The 20226-nt window shown below is 34.6% G+C and overlaps 4 protein-coding genes and 1 long non-coding RNA gene across 11 annotated transcripts; all 5 read right to left on the reverse strand.

The window, feature by feature from the left end:
* Positions 1 to 418: 418 nt before the first annotated feature.
* Positions 419 to 2753, reverse strand: LOC101256597 (uncharacterized). Of its 2 annotated transcripts, none has more exons than XM_004241376.5 (2): positions 2459 to 2753; positions 419 to 1437 (listed from the first exon to the last, which is right to left on the reverse strand). In XM_004241376.5, exon 2 carries the CDS (start codon positions 1390 to 1392, stop codon positions 652 to 654), a length of 741 nt encoding a protein of 246 aa, XP_004241424.1. In that variant the 5' UTR covers positions 1393 to 1437; positions 2459 to 2753; the 3' UTR covers positions 419 to 651. The 2 variants fall into 2 exon arrangements, with proteins under 2 accessions (XP_004241424.1, XP_010322485.1); XM_010324183.4 differs by having other exon boundaries at positions 1640 to 2532.
* A 301-nt stretch (positions 2754 to 3054) lies between these two features.
* Positions 3055 to 8427, reverse strand: LOC101256296 (uncharacterized). 4 transcript variants are annotated; one of them, XR_003247277.2, is made up of 11 exons: positions 8132 to 8427; positions 7112 to 7302; positions 6959 to 7019; positions 6766 to 6814; positions 6059 to 6113; positions 5886 to 5973; positions 5009 to 5127; positions 4439 to 4624; positions 3730 to 3873; positions 3432 to 3586; positions 3055 to 3257 (listed from the first exon to the last, which is right to left on the reverse strand). XR_003247277.2 is itself a non-coding variant. In XM_004241375.5 (11 exons), exons 1-11 carry the CDS (start codon positions 8331 to 8333, stop codon positions 3198 to 3200), a joined length of 1260 nt encoding a protein of 419 aa, XP_004241423.1. In that variant the 5' UTR covers positions 8334 to 8427; the 3' UTR covers positions 3055 to 3197. The 4 variants fall into 4 exon arrangements, 3 of the variants coding, with proteins under 3 accessions (XP_004241423.1, XP_010322482.1, XP_025887454.1); XM_004241375.5 differs by having other exon boundaries at positions 3780 to 3873; XM_010324180.4 differs by having other exon boundaries at positions 3780 to 3873; positions 4439 to 4564; positions 8132 to 8426.
* Positions 8428 to 8659: 232 nt separating this feature from the next.
* Positions 8660 to 13637, reverse strand: LOC104648026 (uncharacterized). Its single transcript, XM_010324179.3, has 11 exons — positions 13293 to 13637; positions 11949 to 12062; positions 11540 to 11670; positions 11161 to 11363; positions 10463 to 10744; positions 10283 to 10341; positions 10077 to 10113; positions 9888 to 9959; positions 9639 to 9789; positions 9409 to 9543; positions 8660 to 9308 (listed from the first exon to the last, which is right to left on the reverse strand). The coding sequence occupies exons 2-11, from the start codon at positions 12052 to 12054 to the stop codon at positions 8889 to 8891; spliced, it is 1596 nt and encodes a 531-aa protein (XP_010322481.1). The 5' UTR covers positions 12055 to 12062; positions 13293 to 13637; the 3' UTR covers positions 8660 to 8888.
* A 478-nt stretch (positions 13638 to 14115) lies between these two features.
* LOC101256005 (COP9 signalosome complex subunit 5a) lies at positions 14116 to 20057 on the reverse strand. 3 transcript variants are annotated; one of them, XM_069298811.1, is made up of 7 exons: positions 19921 to 20057; positions 18456 to 18923; positions 17547 to 17828; positions 17291 to 17438; positions 17087 to 17169; positions 14682 to 14759; positions 14116 to 14564 (listed from the first exon to the last, which is right to left on the reverse strand). In XM_069298811.1, exons 2-7 carry the CDS (start codon positions 18876 to 18878, stop codon positions 14475 to 14477), a joined length of 1104 nt encoding a protein of 367 aa, XP_069154912.1. In that variant the 5' UTR covers positions 18879 to 18923; positions 19921 to 20057; the 3' UTR covers positions 14116 to 14474. The 3 variants fall into 3 exon arrangements, 2 of the variants coding, with proteins under 2 accessions (XP_069154912.1, XP_004241422.1); XR_002027942.3 differs by lacking the exon at positions 19921 to 20057 and having other exon boundaries at positions 17547 to 17842; positions 18456 to 18965; XM_004241374.4 differs by lacking the exon at positions 19921 to 20057 and having other exon boundaries at positions 18456 to 19182.
* On the reverse strand, positions 16280 to 16591 carry LOC112941707 (uncharacterized). The gene is made up of 2 exons (XR_003247278.2): positions 16464 to 16591; positions 16280 to 16320 (listed from the first exon to the last, which is right to left on the reverse strand). It is a non-coding gene; the product is annotated as an uncharacterized lncRNA (long non-coding RNA).
* Positions 20058 to 20226: the final 169 nt, after the last annotated feature.

The following is a 20226-nucleotide window of genomic DNA, read 5'->3' on the forward strand; positions in this document are numbered from 1 at the left end:
TTACTTTTGGACAAAGGCCCAGCCAATTGTGTGTCTCATATTGCAATAGTGGCCTGTCAAGTTAAGAAGCCCAACCCAAGATCAATGATCCCTTCACCCAAGGAGAGAAACCAATTTTCATCCCTGACCATGAACTAGACCGGTACCGGGAGAGTTGAGTATGATATAAAAGTGAAAATGGGGTGGGGTTTAAGCCAACTCACTCACACCTCGACTAATTAGATGGAATCCCACTAGATATTGGGTAATTCTGGGACATATGTGAAGAAATCACCTAATATTAGACGTCATAGTTGTTCTCAACACACTACATATGTCTAATGGATTTCCACACTAGGAAGAAATGGATGTAGCCTCACTAATAATGGACAAACTTATTTCTATAAGAGTAACTATATTCAACAATAGACAAAATGAGTCACTTGAAGGATGGACTGCTCGATTGTATTGTTATGGGTGAATACTATAATTCAACCATCTCTGTCAAGCTCTGAATACAGCTAGTATAGCCACTATAAGTTCATAGAAATCAGCTGAACGATAACAAAAGAAAAGGCACATGGTCATGCTTAAAAAGCAAGCTCTCTACATATTTGTGAGGAGAAAAACAAAGCAAACAAATTTGCTACAGCATACAAACATGTCATTTCACTAGTTTTCTTGCTCACCAGGGCGCCGATATGGCAAGAATCTGTGGTCTTTCGCAGCATTCTTGCGCCTTTTCTTCTCAATATATGATTCCAGTTTGCCAGCTTCTTTGAGTGACTTGTATTTCTCAATAAGTTTGAGTTTCTGAATTTCAGATTTTTTGAGATAATAAGGTCGTTTTCCTTGCTTAGCAGCTTCCCTCTCTTTCTTCTTGTGCTCTGCCAGAATCTCTTTCTCAGTGTGCTTCACTCCTGCCGATTTCAATTGTTTGTCAATCCAAGAAACACGACTTTTCAGTTCATTTCTCTCTTCTGGGTCATTTGATTTCCTCATCTGTTTCTTCAGATCCTCTTTTTCTGCTGGAAGATTATCCTCATAAAGGAAATTGTATCTCTTTTTGAACCCTTCTTCATCTACCTGGCCATTTAAAGACTCAAAGCGAGGGTCACGAGTGGCCCTTTTAGGAACTTGGATTATTTCCCTAAATCGGCTTACTGGTTTTTTGCTACTCATTTCCATTGGCCTGTTCTTGTTAGCTCGGCTACTTTTTCCTTCCGAATTAAGCTTCCTATACACTGTAGCTGATCCATCAGACCGTGCTCTCTGCAATTCTTCAAAGGTCACATCAGCAAGCTCCTCCTCAATCCCCTTCTCCTCCTCATCTTCAGATGAAGATTCATGTTCATCAGAGTCATCGAATCTTATTTTACTTGAACTTGCAACAGCTGGCCTATCTTTCCTCATCTCAACAATTTGATTTCACTAGAGTATAAGAAGTTGAGAACTTTGCTGTACAAAGATTGGCAGGAGTAAGGAAGAACCCCAACAATAGTAGCATATAACACAACCCAATAGTTAAAACAGAAGAATACTAACTAGCCGGCATACAAAAAAAGCCAATGCCAACTTAGCAAGACCAAAATGCAAGTAAACACTCAGTTTAAGTCAAATGGTTTCTTCATTGACAACAAAGGTTCTAGATCAAACTCACATTACATCGTGACAGCTCGACTTATCCATCAAGCAGCCTGCTACCTCAAACAAGCACAAATCCCCGGTCTAAGCCTACCACCAGATTTTGATCACTTGTAACTAGTATAGGATGTGCGCGTAACATCTCCATGTTTCACTAAGCACGTCCCCTACTCCCACGGACTTTCAGTCAATTAATTCAACAGCTTGCATTCATTTAAAAGGGGCAAAGCTCCAATCTTCCAAAGAGAAATTGAAAAAAGACAACACAATATGTCTTCCCGAACATGACATTCTATTTTACTACATACATCAACTCATAAAGGCCTACATACATCAAAACCTAGAAAGGTCTAGCACTCATCTTGCTAAGTTCACTAATATAAATAACCTGTAAAAGCAAAAGGCAATAAAAAACAATTCATTTTCGACAAACTTCTCCTTATTCCTACTTTACACATTGAATTGCGATATTCAAACAATTTAACAGAATTACATACATATATACATATATACATACATACACGTGCAGAGCAAAACCAAACTGGGTAAGCTTTCACAAGAAAGCAAGTCGCACAAACAGATCCAACAAAAACGAAGTTACATCAATACAATCGCTGATTTTTTTTTTTAAAAAAAATAAACAGGAGAAATTCTCGCCAACAAACAGACTAAACATGGCAGAATTCATTAAATAGAAATTGACCTAACTATAACCTCGTTTGAAACACAAAAATACATGAATTTCACAGTGAAGTCACCCAAATTAGCAACAAAACCTAAGTATATAATCGAATATATGGCAAAAGAGATTAAAGAGTTAGAAATTGTTTGGTACCTTCAAGCTGCAGCGGAGCAATAGGGAACCTTCAGTTCAGCGTGTGTTTTCGAGTTATTAGGGTATTCTCCTGTAACTTGTCTCGGCCCAAAGCACCAGAAAATAAAATAAAAAAGTTTCGAACAAATAACAAAAATCACATACTTATCATTTGTAATTTATAAGTTTATAATTACAGAAATTTCTCTTACTAATACAGTAATATCTCGAATTTAAAGTTCAGGGTGTATGGACTATGGAGTTGCTTTGTTAGAAAGAATGTTATACTTTTTTCGGTACGAACTCAAATTTAATCAAGTTATAATATGGAAATTAAACACCCTTTTAATTAACTTATTTTTTTTGCCAAAATAGTTTTAAGTAATTTTTTAGTGTTAGACTTTGAATAAGATGATAAAGAGATTTAATTTCAGACATGTTAATTCTTACCAAGTTTTCTCAAATTTTATGTGTCAAGTAACACAAACAATTTTTTTGCTATTATAAATTTGAGATAAATTATAAATTTGAGATAATTCCTCTTTTCTCTATCTTGAACTATTTGTGGAGTGTTAAATGTTTCTTTATTTAGGTGGTAATCTATTGGTAACTAAGCATAAGTGAAATGTCTAATGTTATAAGAAATGAGAACAGAAGGGAATGATACATATAATTACAGCATAATCCAAAGGTTCAAATAAACTGATTATTTTTTTAAATTTTTTTTTTATGATCAAACGCGTATTGTATCTTCTACTATTCAGTGCCTCCATCCCTTTGAATGGCCATCCTCCATATAGGGCTCAAGGAAACCAATAAACTGCAAATCCAATGGAAATTTCTTAGTCTCCCCCAGCTAGTTTTTGAAATAAACAAACCTTACTTTTCATTGATAAGTGATCAGAAACCTTGTAAGAATTATGTTATATGATATATAAACTTTCATGAATGGTGAAAAGGAACCTCAGCTCAGCACTAATCAGAGTATATGTACCTTACTTCCATCTTTAGACCACCGTGCACCGTAACCATTAGCAACTCTAATCTCAAAAACAACACCATGTGGTGGAACAATATGAATATTCATCCAGCAGGAACACGTTATTAAGTTCCTGATGACATCCAGGGCATTCCTATTTTTATCAGAATCTGGAAAGTGAAAAACACGAGACAGTAGCACATGAATCGTTGGTATCATGCAGCAGGTGATAACAGGAATTGCTTTCCAGAAGTAACAATGTACTCGTAAAAGAAGAAAAATAACAGGCACAACTCAAGCATTAGAACCTCACATGCAAATCAAGGATGTTCATGTTGAAGAGCTCTGAAGTGAGGAACTAACCACTTCCAGAAAAACTACCCCAGTATTTGTCACTGCTCCTGTTGACGTGCTTTGACAATGCCCTCGCTCCATCAGTCAATGTACAACCTTTAGCCTGTTGCAGAAACTAGATACCTCAGGATTACTCTAATATGTAAAATAACCTGCACCAGAGATTTTTCTCTTCCTACTTTCTTGTTCTCCTACTTTTAATAGTTCAACATGTCATCCACTGTCCACCTTACCCATCTTGTTAAGACAAATAGTAACAGAATGGAGAAGAAATGGTATTGCTTTACATAGGATGGACATTAATAAGGAGCATGAACCTGCTTTAGTAAAACAGTCCAACTCCTGTCACCTGTTTTGATCAAGTGGACATTTGAAGTTCTATCTACTTCTTGGTGTCCTACTGACGTACAACAAGGCAAGCGGAAGAGCTTGCTTTTATTAGCCAAGAAATGTGGCAAAGAGGTTGATGGAGCTTCAGACGCAACGCGATACAGTTCTCTCTTCTTTCTCATCTTACTGTCATCTCAATTTACTTCTATTAAAAAAATGTCATCTCAATAATCCTTTACTTTCAATAATCATAATAACTATAAAAACAGCTTATTCACAACAAAGTAGAAGTTTGTCCGAGAGTATTTCACAAGGAGAAAACCAACATAGTTTCATACATTTGGATTATGTGGCAACAGAAATGATGAGATTAGAGAAGATGTTGGCGGTGGAAGTGCCTCAGAAACTGTTCCAGCTGTATATATGAATCCTAAAAGCCTCTGAACACCAGCATAGCTCAGTTCCTGAACGAAATTAGACTCTGAATTAGGACTTGACAAACATCTTTCTATCTCTATATGCACCTGAAACAATATATGAAACTTAGTAGTCTTAACACAGACGTTAAAATTTGGATTTGATCTCAAAGCAGCTATGCTAAGGGCAAACTAATGCACGACTAAAGCACATACACTTGTAGGAGGACAAGTGTGTTAACGATAATTGAAGTTAAAATTTGTGCTTGATCCCAAAGCAGCTATACCTAGGGCATCTCATGCAATATCAAAGCACATACAGTTGTAGGGACATGCGAGTCAATAAGAAGCATGTTTTTGACAAAAATATCTGAAAGAATCATTTCTAACTTACAGGAGAACACAACTTCAATGATAGCATTATGTCATTTTGACATGATCTAAATTTTACACCTTCAATGTCAAGATAAGTAGAGCTAAAAGCATACTCACGGATAGCATGGAACTCAGATCGATGGAAGGCTGAGAAACCAGCTTCTTAACACTGATAGCAAGAACACCATTTGACCTTTCTTTCTCTTCTGAGTAAAATTTCCGGTAAACTTGGACACCTGAAATTGTCATGTTTATACAACTTAGCTTGCATATAAGGAACATTTATCATAAAAAATTACGAATTGGTTATTCATTTTACTAATTACCAAGTATTGAAAAGTTAGTTACTAGCAGAAAGCAACAAAGTCCAGTATACAATTAGCCTCACCTTCAGTTCCTCCATATTTACAAATAAAAATGGATCTACCAAGCAGTACCAACTTACAGAAAACAAGAGAAATCAGGGCTTTCACCTCACATATCAGTTATCACTTGAACATATTGCTTTACACTTGCAAGATTTTAGAGCAAATAAGGTCTCAAATGGTCCAATTATATTACAGTTTCTCTGATAGCCTTCAAGAAACCAACTATAACTTGGCTTTAAAAATATGATTGCAAATAGCTCAATAAGAAACCAAACTAGGAATACCGTAGTTACTTAACAATAATTCTATTTTTGGACTCTCAAGTTTTGTGTTCTTCACATCATTAAAATGATGAGCATCAGATGTGAGGTGAAAAGAATAACAAGATTGAGAACGGAAGCTGGGATTTTCAAGATAGGGATGAGCAACCATAAGATATTTGTTAACATATCCATAAGATAAATGATGATCTTACAGAAGATACTACTCTTAGATTCAAACATAAGATATTTGTAAGCCTATCCATAAGTTAATGGTCTTCCAAACATATTAAAAAGTCCCTACAATCATGGAAGGTATGGAGTGAGAAGTAACATCCTCTCTATCATACAGTAAGAAATTTCCACCTTCTTCAGTGGTATCCACTCCAGGAAGAACTTCTTTAAGACTCTCTGCTTCTAACATCTCACGAAATGAATGATAATGACGGACATCCTGCAAATGGACATTTTATTCAGTTAACTATAAGATGTACCAAAGTGATACATAAAAAGAAAATAAATGTACATGATGAATGCACCTGAACTTGAAGAACTAAACATTTGTTGATGAGGATCAAAGCACCAGATTCAATTCTAACATCCAAAAAAGACTTCATCTGAGAGAGGAAAAGAGAAGAAAATATTCTTGTAGATGATCATGTATCAAAGATGCTTCCTGCCATTTTTAAGCAAGTCCTTTTAGAATGAAAGGATATTTCTTGTAGTTGAATCGCGAGGGTTTTGGTTTCAACACATTTGAAGATAAACCTGAACTAACTTTTCAGCACTGTACTAAAAGTGGTTATATCATGAAATGCAATCTCAAAAAGTTATGAGAGAAATAAAGTGAGATACTAGCAAACACGTTAAACAAAAACTACTAACAAAGAAGGTCCCCATGATCTAAAACATTAGAGATGGGAATTCTTCTTGTGATGGAAACATTGATAAGGGTCGAAATAAACAACCATACATGACTCTTTGGGCATCCTCTTTAGGGCATCCAAATTATCATACGACACAGAAAATCAAGTTTTAACCAACTACAGTTTTAGAAACCAAAAGGTATTCTAAGGATAGTATTTTGGCACTTGACTTGATTGAGTGGATTTATTAAGGCTGCCACACAAACTTAACTGATTAGAGACCTTGAGAATTAGCATTAAGCACAACATGTTTAATGAGGAGACGGCAGAAGCAGTCAATATAGTAAGCAAAATGCATACAAGTCATTATGAAGTCATACTTATTGTAGTGTCCAACAGCACACCTTCCTTCAACTGTTTTCTGTCCATCTGCAAATAATTTCGAACACTTAATAAAGAATTCCACTATGACAGCAAAGGTGAAAATGCATTAAAATCTAAAGGAAATATAAATCTATGACAAGGTGGAAATTAATTTTGCTAGGGGAAAGCAATATATCCAGATATTTATACTTCTAAGCAGGGAGAAGTAAGGCTCCTGAACATGGAGTTCAAAGTCCACAGATTTTAGCACCTGTAGTTAGCAACACCCAATATATATTACTTCGGGTTGATGTATGTGAAACTGAATCAAAAGGAAGAAACACTATAACATGTTTAACTTACATCGAGCAAATGAGAACCTTTTTCCCTAATCAAACTAGCCCACTCTTCTTCCTTTTGTTTCAAAGAACTAGTTTCTTGCATTACAGCAAGTTTGTTTTCTGTCCTTGGCAAGGCTTCAGAAGAAAAAGCTTCAAATAAGGATGCTGCAAGGCGCTTGTATAAAGGATATAACGGAACTCCTTCAGAAGGACCTGTCATATACAGGAAGCACAAGATAAAGAAAATTATCAAACTTGATAGAGGGTCAAGTATCCAAACTCTGGAATAAGTAGTACTAATGAGAATCTTTAATCTTTTACAAAGAAAAGATAGACAATTCTCATTGGATTAATCAGCACCTACTCTCCAAACTCCTGTTCCAGGGAAGGGAGTAACAGCCCTTCTTTCTATATAAAAGCAAAAGATCCGTATAGACAATACCAACTATTTGGGATTAAACTAGTTATTCGTGTTTGAACTATAAACTTGGAGGACTCTTTTTATGTTTGGTGTCAAGTTTTCATGACTAAGCTAAACCAACTCCTTAAGTCATGGCAACATTTAGCCCAAAAAATACAAAAAGTAAGTGTAAATTATACATTTGCTTTATACTTCCATTGTATGCCATTAATCTTTTAATGGCAAGGTTAATCACAATGAATTAATCAAATGTTAAGGATCAAGCACTTCCTTGAGCCAAGTACCTATCAAAAACATCCTCTTTACCTCTAGGTAGGCAGGGGCAGAAAATTTCATTATTTACACATAGTTAAAATTATATTTTATGTATATATATCTATAACAGATGTTGAACCATTCAACTTCTTTATATATTTACTTCTTTGTATTTTGAACCCTTTAATGAAAATCCTTGGAGGTAAGGTAAGCCTCTGTACACTCTATTCTCGTCAAATCTCACTTGTTAAGGATCAAGTGCTTGTTTTACAAAAAATACGAAAAGTTGCATAGCAAATGGGCTACTTTTAGTTCAGTTGCTCCAAATAGTTGATACCACAAAAGAGGGTGAGAAGTAAGAGTTACCAGTACAATTGGGAAAAAAGTCGGAGGGATCTTCTTGTAAGAGGGTGGAGCAGTAGTCTTTAGAGAGATCTAAGTCAATTTCAAAAGTGCCGTCAATGGAGGAAACAAGTGTGAATCTCAGCAGCTCTTCTATGCAGTCCTTCAGTTGCAGTGACGCTCCAAATCCCGGAGATGCTGGCTGAGATTCCATTTTCATCGACATGGATCTTTATTGACTCAATTCCCCCATGCGTTCATATGTTCCTGTGACCGGCCCTTTATTTTTTCCGGTGTCTGTTTGTATCGACTTATTTTAACTGTTCTTAAATCAATAACAATTTTAAAGTGTTTTTGTAAAGTTAAACTTATTTTAAAGTCCAAAGCCATAGGTTAGAACTTCTAACTCGTGACTTTTTGGTTATAAGTCAAAAGTTAATTTAGACAGACCCTTAAAAAATTATTATGATTATAATGTGGGTAATCAAACCAATCAATTATAAGGTGAAAATTCATTTTACAAAAATCAATTGGGCTAGTAAAATTTTGAGGTGGAAAAAAATTGAGAAATAGATGCATTTCTTCTTTGTTTGAATTTCATACATGCCATTAGGGGTTTGTCCCAATAAACTGGCTTGTTTTAGCTTTGTTAACAACAATAAAAAATCTCCTACATTGCTATGTTAGGGATCCCTTTGATCTCCTACATATACTTTTCTAATCCCTACAATCTGTTAAATATGTGAAATTCTCTAAGCTAACACCTAATCAGATGTCATTTTTAGGTTATTGATCTAGGATTAGTATCAACCTCAGCTTCTTTAACTTTGCCTAATTCTATCATATCTACTGTTGCAGAAGAATGAGGCTTGATAGAACTATCAAAGTTGTGATGATGATTCTGCTCATGGTGTGCTTCAAATGTCCACATGAGGACTAATGCGACCATCACTGTTGACAGGAAAACGAGTCCTCCCCATGTCATATGCGCGTTTTTCTTTAATGGTTTGCAGTGGTAGTCAAGGATATCAGAGAACGAATCATACACTGTGTCGCATTCTGCTAGGCTTTCCATTCCAGGGTACACATCCAGTATCCTTTTGAGAGCAGTTGTATATGCCTCGATGTTATTGTAGTCCCTAAGCGGAATCAAGACTCCACCAATACAGTTTTCGTTCGTGCAAGTCAACATCTTGATTATCTTCATACAAGAAGAGAAAATTCCGTCAAATCAAATGTAACTAAGAACAGTAACTTTGTGTGAAGGAAACTGTGAATTATAGCCTTTGAGTTATATATACCCGAGGGAGGTCTCCTATCCTGATTGCGCTAGATGGACAGTTCTCATCAGGCTCGTAGTTATAGTCAGGTGGACCGGAGAATGGATTGCAGATTTGTGCAACATTTCCATAATTTGTAGCTAGTTCTCGATTTACCTGCAAATTTCCATGTTATCAAGACTAGTAAACAAAAACCTTATTGCTCTAAATACCAGTAGTATTACTTATTTTGCTGTGATACTAAATTTTACCCTGTTCACTACTCGATGAATCCCTTCACTGACTTCATGTAGAATTGATTCTGCAGTGAGTAATTCATTACAAGGGAGGATGGAACTCAAGCTATTGTTATAGGGATTTATCTCGAAACTTTCTAGAGCTGTGCATGCGTCTCCAGCAAAGCTACAATAAACAGATGGAATATGATCATCAGTACCCGTACAATTTTTTAGATGAAACACAAAACTTGAGTAGTTATTGGAAATCGTTTTCATACTTACTTGTCTAGAAAGAAATAAATCCCGAAAAATAACCAGCACAGAATTGTAAAGATCCAACACACTGCAATCAGCCTGCATGGATGAGAAAAATGTTTCAAACATTAGAAACTATCGGAGTATTGCCAAGAACTTGGAAAGTGTATGTCAGGTATACTATATCTAAACAGGAGGCTAAAGTGATATACTTACAGGCGAAGATTTCTTCTGAATTTGAGGATTCCAAATACTGCAATGAAAAAGATTTTGCAGCTTTAGTCAGAATTAGATATTTAACGACAGCCCTACTCAAAAATACCAGGTGCGGATAAGTTTTTAGTCACCTGTTAGGGCAATTTCAAGATTCTTTTGAAATAATATCGAACAACAGGAAAAGTCGAGTTGGATTTAGTAGTAACCTGTTAGGGCAATTACAGCAACCAAGTTGAGTGAAATGATCAATGTAGTTACTATATACCTGCCAACGAAAAGTAGCATGCATGTCATTTTTTTTTTCTAGCAACAGAAAATGTATGCACTCGAAAGCACACACTAACTCTAGATCCTGGATTTGCATCTACTAGAGGATGAAGACTTACAATATGTCAAGGCCTTTCATGATTAAACGCCTATTTTCGGTGGCTTCCCTATGTATATCAGCAGCCTGTCTGTCAAGACTTCTAGAGGTGGGAATGAGGAAACGAGCAGCCTCATGACGTATATCAGTATGTGCTAAGTCAGTGTACATCGCTCTCAGGGCTCCAGTAGTAGTGTATATAGTCTCCGATGCCCCCTCTGCTGTATCAACGACAATATCCACAACTGTATTTGTTCTCGAACGAAGTTTTGCATTCCCTCCTAATGCCAGGCCTGTAGCTGTTCTGCAATAACAGTGAAAGTATCTCCATTTTGTAACCCCTTCCACTATAAATGAAACCAAGGATGCAGAGCATATATATATATATTTTTGGTACCTGTTTTGGGCTTAACAAGTAGTCTGTTTGGTCAAACTTGCGAAATCTGCTTTTCGAAAAAAATGTTTGACTAATTTAAACATTTTTGTCAATATTAGAGTAGCGATTCGTGCTTGATTAAGGTTCTAAAAGTACTTATCAGAAAAAAGCTTTCAACTTCTCAAAAACAGTTTCTGCTACGACTCAAAAAAGCCCTCCTTACCACTCTCAGAGCTCGAACCCTAAGATATTTGGTAATATAGAGGAATACTTACCATCCCACCACAACGAGTGGGTGGTGGGGTGGGGTGGGGGTATTTAAGTGAAAGAATGAAGTAACTTACATAGCTAAAATTGTGAAGAAAATAGCTGAGAAGGTCAGCCAGAGATAACATTGTTTATAACAAGTTGATTTCTTCTTAAACTCTTTGTTTTTCCTATTAGAGCAGCAGCAGGTAGAGGCTAAAAGAAATACTCCATATCCTAAGCCACACAACAGCCATATCACTGCAATCACATAGCCATATATACCTGTAAAAATTGTGGACTGCACAAGAAAAAAAAAATTGAAATTTCATGTTAGATGTTATTTTTTAATCCTATTAACTCGTATCAGGTCACACAAAGGATATTTATAGTTAAGTGCCATGATGGTATAAAAAATTTCTAATACTGACGATATATATAACTTAAAACACGTTAGGATAATATATGCAAACTCACACTCCAATAGTGTTTATTTGTAATGTCAAATCCTCCTTCGTATTTCTTGAAATTGTTCAAAGGATTTATTCTCACTGTATCATCTGATTGCTTGGCTTCTGAAGCATAATCTAACTCAACTAATCTTCTTTCTGCATAATCAACAAGTCAATTTATCACATTAATTAATATTAAAAACAATATTTCTTAGCAATAAGCTTAATAGAATAGCTAGTTATAAGTATATTATAAATGTATTGCATTATTACTACAATGCTGGAGTCGATACAATTGACAAAACTGTACAAGACAATTTTCCAAAAACAAAAACTCAAAAAAGTGACTAGTAAACGTTATTTCTAGTCATACAAACCAAAACGAGAAACCAAACGGGTAACGAAAAAAAATTAATATAAAAAAAAATTGTTACCTGGTGGATTGGTTGATAATCCTTCAAGATTAGTGAAGTGAAAGATAAAGAGTAGGGCAAATAATAGCAAGATTATAATCACTTTCCTCCCATGCATAAACTCCATCTTCTAACCTGTCAAGTAACTTAAACTTCGTATCAAGATAGAGTTAAAGATAAGCTAATTTTATCTGTTAGCGACAATAGTAATATAACAGCAAAGGCGAAGTCAGAATTTTTAGTTTATGAGTTTCTAACCAAGATATTTTTGTATCGTTACTGAATTATCAAAATTATTAAATTTTGTCGAATGCTGATAAAAAAGTACATTAATCTACCTTGTCGAACGTATAGAGGTGAATGTGGACAAAAAATTAAAGCTTTTGTAAACGAAGCAAAAAAAGTAGATTATTATGTGAAAGTAAGGAACAATATCATTTATTAAAAGATAATATAATTTTAATTCTTATACATTATAAATACTGAAATAACTAAATAAATTCTATTAAATATCCTTCTCCTATATTAACTCTTTTTTTGTAGTGTTATGTTTTTAAGTTTTAAAAGCTCCACCGACCAAGACAGTTTATTTTTTCTTTTTCATGAAATAATATTATCGAATTAAAAGTTTGTTTCCTAATCAAATTGCTTTTTACATAATTAGTACTACAAAAACATCATGGAAGAAGAATCTTCACTATTATTATATATAAAAAAGAAATTCATTTTTTTTATAATACAGAATGAAAAATCAAGATATTACGTACCAAAAGATAAATCTAAAAATTGAACTTTAATTATGTATTCTAATTATACAATGACTTCCTACATACTAACGATTGGAAAGTTTATTTTCGTATGTGATATTTATATTGGAGTTCGATTAAATTTAAATTCACGCTGAAAAATTTCACATTAGAGATTAAAACACTCTCTAACAAAGGCGACTCCATATACAAGACCTAAATCCGAAATTTCTTTTCTTTATGTCTTGGGAACGTGGATGGAACAATTCTATTCTTTTGTTTGTTAAGTACTTCCTCATACTCAAATTATTTATATTTTAAAAATTTATAAGAAATTAATTATTTTTTTATTTTATACTTAATAATAATTGTTCTAGAACTACAAGCACGTAAACAGAGTAAATAGTTAACGAAGAAAGATTATATATCTTAAAACATAATTGAGGATAAAATAGTATTTCCAAAAAGAGAGAAGATAAAATAGTCAATAAAATAATAATAATCTACCGATTAACTTTATTTTTTGAAAGAACATGTAAAAGAGAAACACAACAGATAATTTGAGACGGATAGAGTCCGAAAAATACACGAAAACAAACACAAATTAAAGAATTCTTACCAGATAGTTATTCAGTTTGTTCAAGTCTTTCTTCTTATATACAAACTCATAAATCATATCAAATTTATTGAGGTACCCTAAAATTCAAGCTATTTACAAAGAGCTTTATGAGAAAAAGAAAAGTTCAATTTCACATTCATGAAGAGGAAAGGTCAGTTAACCAAATTGTTTTTTTCAATGTTAATATTGTATACAATGCATACAGCAGCCTCTCTAATTCTTCAACCCCCTTTTTGTGTACTATGTATACAAGCAATATATAAAATTTTGGAATTCTCAACTTAGTTTAAGTCACCTTTATAGGAAATTATGAAAAGGTTTACGAAATAACTACTTAATTATCATACAAAACAAAATTACTTATACGGGATTTTATATAGGAAATAAGAAATGATAACATGTAAAAATTAACTTAGCGTATTAAACTTGGATAAATGTTTTCTTCAAGTTTCTTTTGTTTTGCCGTGCACATAGTTTTATATATATGAAGTGAAGAAAAAGGAAGTGCCTAATTTACTACTCTCTATTTTATATACATTATTAAAAATACATGGTTCAAAATTGTTATTATAATATATAAGAAGTAAAGATACAATTAAATGCACTGTGTTCTCATTTTACCCCTTAATAATAATGTTTTCATAGAAATGATAGACTTTGATTAACAAGTATAGAAAATCTAAGTGAAAATCCAGAATGCATATATAGAAATGAGAGAATACTTGCTCAATAGTTGTTCGTTGTGAAGTGTTATGAATAGAAAAAGTGAATAACAATGCTGTGAGATATAACGTATAGTAGCGATAGAATAGATTATCTCATATGGTAGAATAACTTATCCCAGAATCAATTATCATATAATAACTTGTTTCCAACCAAACGACGGTGATGGTTTAGACATTTCACTTAGAGCCGATTTTTCCTTTGAAGCACCAAACCAAACATGTCGATTAACTGAACTTATAATTAACAAAAGGAAAAGAACTTGTGAAAGACTTGACGAAATCTTCCATAACATTGAACAGCAAAAGTCATGATATCTAAGAGAGCCAATCATCGTAAACTATCACCTCTTTGTAGGCTGCACAAATAGAGTCAAAGATGTATATAGTCAACTGCAAAAAGAAACCTAGAAATTGCACCAAATTGGTCTACATCCAATTTGATAGTAATATGAACTTCTCAGCTTTCGATCATGGGCTCGGGACCTGAGGATTCCGTCTGTGACTTGCTTGACTTACCAACACTATTGAAAAGAATGTCTTTAATTACCTGCAAACCAAGGATAAATACATAGTGTCAAGACATTCTATTCAGCAATGGAAATGTTCAAAGAATTAAAGCTAGATGAATGATGTGTGACTAAAATAAGAATAGAACAACATGTACCTGCGACATTAAGCCATGAACTTGTTCGACAGTAATCTTAGCACTATCACGTGTAATCTTAGCAAGCTGAGATTCTTCCTGCAATTCAGAGGACCAACACGTTTAGAATCACTATGCAACCTAAGTTGCATGATGCATGTTGTATTTTGCAATTTAATGAAGCATGCATAAGTAGAAAGGTAAAAAGAAGTCAAAAGACTACTGAAAAATGAAGTCAGAGTCTGATAGCACTCGATGCACAGCCTGAAGTTTTAGGCCAAGGCTGTGTAACTACCACATAACCAAGCTCAATAGCACAAAAACAAATGGTAAGATGCATGAAGTGAAACAATATGGCACATCCCCACCTACTGCAGCAAATTACTGATTGCTTCATAATAAATACTTGAAAAGGGTACTGCATTACAAGAAAGTAAAAGCCTCCACCCCTGAGTGCATTATGGAGCCGTCCCGATTCCCGAGGATGCCATCATTCCATGTATTTATGATAGCTCAGGATGATGAAAGAAAGGAGAAAGAACAAGTTGGTCATGCTACTTTATGAATTTTAGGGACTTCATCCCAAGGGAAGACAATCAAACAAGGCCTTTCACTAAGGGTAAAATTGTAATAGCAAGTATCTTCCTTTTTCTATTTAGTAAAAGTAGTGGTTATTATCTTGAAAGGTAGATTATTATCAAACATTTATAGTTCCCCAAAGTTCTTTCTAATTGGTTTAGGTGTATGATAGGATATTCAAAGGAGGTCATTTCTATATTGAATTGGTTGTCTTTGATTCATTTCTTGTGTCTACCCTTCTATCTTATTTTGTTTCTTTTACTTTCTTCTTGTTATTCTTAATTTTGTCTTTAGAATTGTGTCAGGCCCGGTACCTCTATCAAGCTCATCCCTTTCTACAAGTGCATGTAACAGTCATAGAGATAACAGTAATAGTGATGATAAACTGCCAGACAATACGTTGTTGCCTAGTCATATTTTATCCTCTATTCTGTAACTTCCCAGCTAATTTTGGTCAAAATGGTTACGTGCAAACTAAAATAGACTTTGGAAGTTGAGGAAACTGGTTGGTTCAATGCTTTCAGGATCCACTTGCCACGGTACAAATATCGCATGTGCAAAGGAAAATAGAGAGAACATTAAGATAGATTGAAATCACTGCCCAAGGCAAAGACTGATATACCAAATTCTAATCATAAAGCTTATCCTCAAATTTCACTAGGTTAGTATTATGCCTGATATACCTAATTGCAATCACAAAGCTTATCCTCAAATTTCGCTAGGTTAGTATTATGCCTGAGCCCTAATATACCAAATAGTAATCACAAAGCTTATCCTCAAATTTCGCTAGGTAAGTTGCTTGCTAATATAATGCTATAGCTTTTGTTTTCCACTCATTTGCCTTTCACTGGTTTCTCATCACTTCTATGAGTCTGCTCCCCACCCCCCACCCCCAAACAAACCTCAAATCCCTAATGTGAGAATGAAAATACAGACACCTGTTCATAATAAACAGAGAAATTCAATAATGATGCAGCTCACCTTTTACACCTAGTTCTGCTTCACAGATCCGATATTTGGCAAGTGATTATTAGCCACTCTTAACCACAGAAGTAACAAATGTCTTTATTCCACAGGTCCACTATAATAGAGGACCAAAATATTAGAGGTAAAGATAGGATCATATTGGCACATTATCATGATGGACTAGTTTTCTATTTGGGGTGATACTCTAAGACATTCACATGAGTAATGAGAAGGAAACTTCTCCGATGTCCACTATACCTTACTTTGATATCTTCTGTTTAAAGTAGTAAGAGAACTCTTCACTCATACTGTCTTGGCCATTTATCCCTTTCTTGAGAGTTACACTTCCACGTACACGCTGTTACTAAGAGTTGCATGAACCTAATCCATAACAGATCAACAGACCATATTTCTGCATTTGAATACAGAATGTATCCCTTTTTCTTCTTGTACTGCATTACTTTCTTCTAGTTGATCTTTATAAGCACGCATTAGGCGTTCCAGTATATAAATTTTTAGCAACTCTCATCACTTAAAAATCAAGAGAAGAAAGAATGAAAATGTAATTGGTGAATTGGAGGCAAATTTATATTTAGTACTCTTTGCACATCCATGCACACTTTAATTTTAAGCAGTTTCATGGCCCAGAAAAATATGATCAAGAGGTACAGTTGCGGGTTTCCCTTGTCGTCGAAATAGGAACCACATGCCAAAAAGATACAGAGATAATGGCTTCAACAAATCCAAAAGACTAAAGAACTGGCAAACTGATATTCCTTTTTTATGCCAGACTAATATTCTCAAAAACAAAGTAAGAGATAGACTTGTGAGTTAGAGTATGAATTATCAAGGCCAAAAGAAAAACATGTAAAAGAAAATACCTCCTTCTTCCTTTGAGGGGGTGCCATTAAGGATGCATAACGTGAATTAGACAGCTGATTTTCAGCATGCTCCAACTTTTCAGCTGCATGATTTAATGGGATCAACTAATTTTAGGTGTTACAATATCATGAAAACTCATATGCAGGAATGAAATCATTATGATGATAAAAGAAAGTGGAAAATGTAGGCAATAATGATATTACCAAGATCAGATATCTGTCCAGCAACATAGTCTCCATTTCCAAGCAAAGGAGATGATGAAAGTGTGTTCACCCAATACTTGTTCCATAGTAGGTCCAAGAGACGACAATCGAGAGAAGACTTAAAATATGTAATATCCAATGAATAATACTGCAAATCGAGAGAAAAGCTGGTAAGCTAACAGTCAGAGTGAAGCAGAGTTGAAGACCTAGATTCTAATATGTGTGCGAGTGCAAGCGCTCATGCCAAAGAGGAGACCTGCTTGCAATGTACTCCAAAGTCTTCGATTTTGTTCAAAGGAATGGTCTGGTACTCCGAGATGGGGTCATCTGGAGGTTTATATCCTTCAGGATATGTTCGAAAGGCACCAATCTCAACTTTTCCAGCAGAAACAGTTCTTGTTGGATCAATAACAACTGCAAGAAAGGGTTCCTGATATTGCTGGTTGAGCATTTGGGTAGATACATCAATGCCAGAGAGCCAGCATCCATAACCAGGATGGGAATGGTACCACCCGACCACATTTTCCAAACGACCAGCCTATACCAAAAAGTCTGAGTAAGAGAATGGTCAGAACAAACTGCAGTAACAAGCACACTCCAATTCAGGAACCGAACACAACAACATGACATGGTCATTAGGTTTCGGGATCAAACTAGGTAATATTCTCTTCTTCACTGAGAAAACATCACAAATTCAAGCCAGCAGAATGAAATATCATAATGGGATTAGTGTACAATCAAGGATAATAAGTTTTATATGATTGTCCTCTTCATATATGTCAATCAAAAAAGTTACAACAATAGTTGCAAGTCCCTGTTGTCAAGTAAGCTAGAGCAGACTGCTAGGCAAACTAGTCAAAGCAAATTGGACCGTCACACGAATGAGAACAAAACCTCAATCTCAAGCTAATTGGAATCTGCTATACGAACTTCACAATTCAGTTAGTTTCCATTTGAACCGGTAACATTCTAATACTTAGGGAGTAATTCTAAAACTCAAGGCATTTACTATTTCAACCTACAGTTGTGCTCCATCTGAACCAGTTTGATTCCAATATTCAATAAATCCAACAAATTCATTCTAAATTGACTAGGTTTATTCTAAAGCTCACAGTATACTAGATACTCATAAAAAATTAATCTTTTTTTTTATAAACGCACTAACCTGCTTGTTGGTCTGTGAATATTCGACCATATATTCATACGCATCAGCTTGAGCATTAACCCTAGTTTCAGTGCCTTCAACGGGGAGGGCAAAAGCGTCCATTACAATGATGGCATCGCCGTCAGTCTTACCCTGCATGAGTCCCATGACCTCAATTGTACCTCCGGAACGCGCGTGAACAACCATCTTGAGAAGAGCAAGAGCAGAGATCTTCACACGCTTGAAGTAGTGAGGGTCACTCGCCCACGGCTTCTCCCGCTGAAACTTCGTCTGTGCCGCATCGTCGTAGTGGAATATAGCGTCCGACGCGGAGTTTTCCGGTTTCGACCCCGACGGCGCGTCGATTGTTACGATGTTGTTCTCTAACTCCCAGGTTTGCTGCGCCATCGCCGCCGACGATGCGTAAGAATTCAGAGAGTCCATTGTAACTTCAGAGAGAAGGGCAATTGCCGAGCACTGCGCTACAATCTGAATTTATAAGTTAAAAATCGACCAGGGTTAATTAGAACAAATTTACTTGAATTAAGAAAAGAACTCTAAATATCTTTTTGAATTCGAATCAATTGGAAATTAAAAAATATATGTTAAATTTAAAATATTAATTGATTATTAAATCAAAAAAATAATATTTACTTATTTGTAAAATAACTAAATAAATATTTAATTATTATTAAACTAATAAATTAAACTTATCTTTGATATTTCAAGTATGCTATAAGTTGTAAATATTCTAAATATTAATGTTCCAGACATTAAATATCTCTCAATATATTTGACGGTGGAAAATAAACATTATGATTCACTTTTTCAAAGTTCATTTTTGTAATTTGTAGTTGAAGAATCTACTTGTTGCATCATTCCAAAAATATTATTGTTGCATCGTATATTTCAAAATAACTCGACTTATTATAAAAAAAAAAAATTCACAAATAAACTAGCAGTCTCTTTTTTTCAATTCTTACAAGTTTGACACTGCCTGTACCTGTTTCTAACTGTTTTGACATGCATGGAAGAATTAAATTGAATTAATGCAAGATTAATTTGTTATTAATAAATTTCTCGTAACATTCAACACTTTTAATAACAGAATTAATTTATGGGAATAACAGGAGAACATTTATAAAAGGTTTTAGTTCAGTTGCACTCACTGCTATAATTAACTAGCTATATAGCTACAGGATTAATTAAGAAAAATAAGATAAAAATTATATTTATAAAATTACACAGAATGCAGGTTATACTAATTTTTCTACTTTTTTTTGTTGGAATTTTAGTGAAATCAGTAAATTCAGAAAGATACATTGTTGGAGAAGGCTATGGCTGGCGTTCTGCTCCTTACCCTACTTACTATGAAGATTGGGGTAAAACTATCAAGTTAAAACCTGGAGATGAATTAGGTAAAATTCGATTTCATTTTACATAGATCGATTTAGTTCAGTGTTTTTATTCATCGAATTTTTCGTACCAATTTATTTGTAGAGTTTAGATTCCAAAAGCCAGACGATTTGCTGCAGATTGCAAAATATGACTATTATGCATGCAGTTCCAACACTCCTTCCAGGCAGTATAACAATAGTCCAGCAACAGCATTCTTGTTGATACCTGGAGATTATTACTTCAAATCCAGCAACAATACAAATTGCATCAATGGCCAGAGGCTTTATGTAAATGTACCACCTCCAAATGAAGATAAAGATAAGGATAACCAGCCTGGTGTATTAAAGAATTAGATCGATACGAATCTAAGATATCTAGAGTCAGTGAAATCAGA

This window comes from Solanum lycopersicum, chromosome 6 (genome assembly GCF_036512215.1).
Source record: "Solanum lycopersicum chromosome 6, SLM_r2.1".
Classification (NCBI taxonomy): Eukaryota; Viridiplantae; Streptophyta; class Magnoliopsida; order Solanales; family Solanaceae; genus Solanum; species Solanum lycopersicum.

Excerpts from the sequence above, each read along its gene's own strand:
- LOC101256296 (XM_004241375.5), bottom strand. The coding sequence starts at position 8,333 with ATGTCGATGAAAATGGAATCTCAGCCAGCATCTCCGGGATTTGGAGCG. Across the intron at positions 4,625-5,008 it reads ATCTGAGTTCCATGCTATCC|GTGCATATAGAGATAGAAAG; the intron begins GTGAGTATGCTT and ends ATATTGTTTCAG. Across the intron at positions 3,587-3,779 it reads GGGTAGTTTTTCTGGAAGTG|ATTCTGATAAAAATAGGAAT; the intron begins GTTAGTTCCTCA and ends TTCACTTTCCAG.
- LOC101256597 (XM_004241376.5), bottom strand. The coding sequence starts at position 1,392 with ATGAGGAAAGATAGGCCAGCTGTTGCAAGTTCAAGTAAAATAAGATTC.
- LOC104648026 (XM_010324179.3), bottom strand. The coding sequence starts at position 12,054 with ATGGAGTTTATGCATGGGAGGAAAGTGATTATAATCTTGCTATTATTT. Across the intron at positions 10,745-11,160 it reads TTCTTCACAATTTTAGCTAT|AACAGCTACAGGCCTGGCAT; the intron begins GTAAGTTACTTC and ends CTGTTATTGCAG. Across the intron at positions 10,342-10,462 it reads ATGAAAGGCCTTGACATATT|GTATATAGTAACTACATTGA; the intron begins GTAAGTCTTCAT and ends TTTCGTTGGCAG.
- LOC101256005 (XM_069298811.1), bottom strand. The coding sequence starts at position 18,878 with ATGGACTCTCTGAATTCTTACGCATCGTCGGCGGCGATGGCGCAGCAA. Across the intron at positions 17,439-17,546 it reads TTGGAGTACATTGCAAGCAG|TATTATTCATTGGATATTAC; the intron begins GTCTCCTCTTTG and ends CTCGATTTGCAG. Across the intron at positions 14,760-17,086 it reads CCCCTCAAAGGAAGAAGGAG|GAAGAATCTCAGCTTGCTAA; the intron begins GTATTTTCTTTT and ends TCTGAATTGCAG.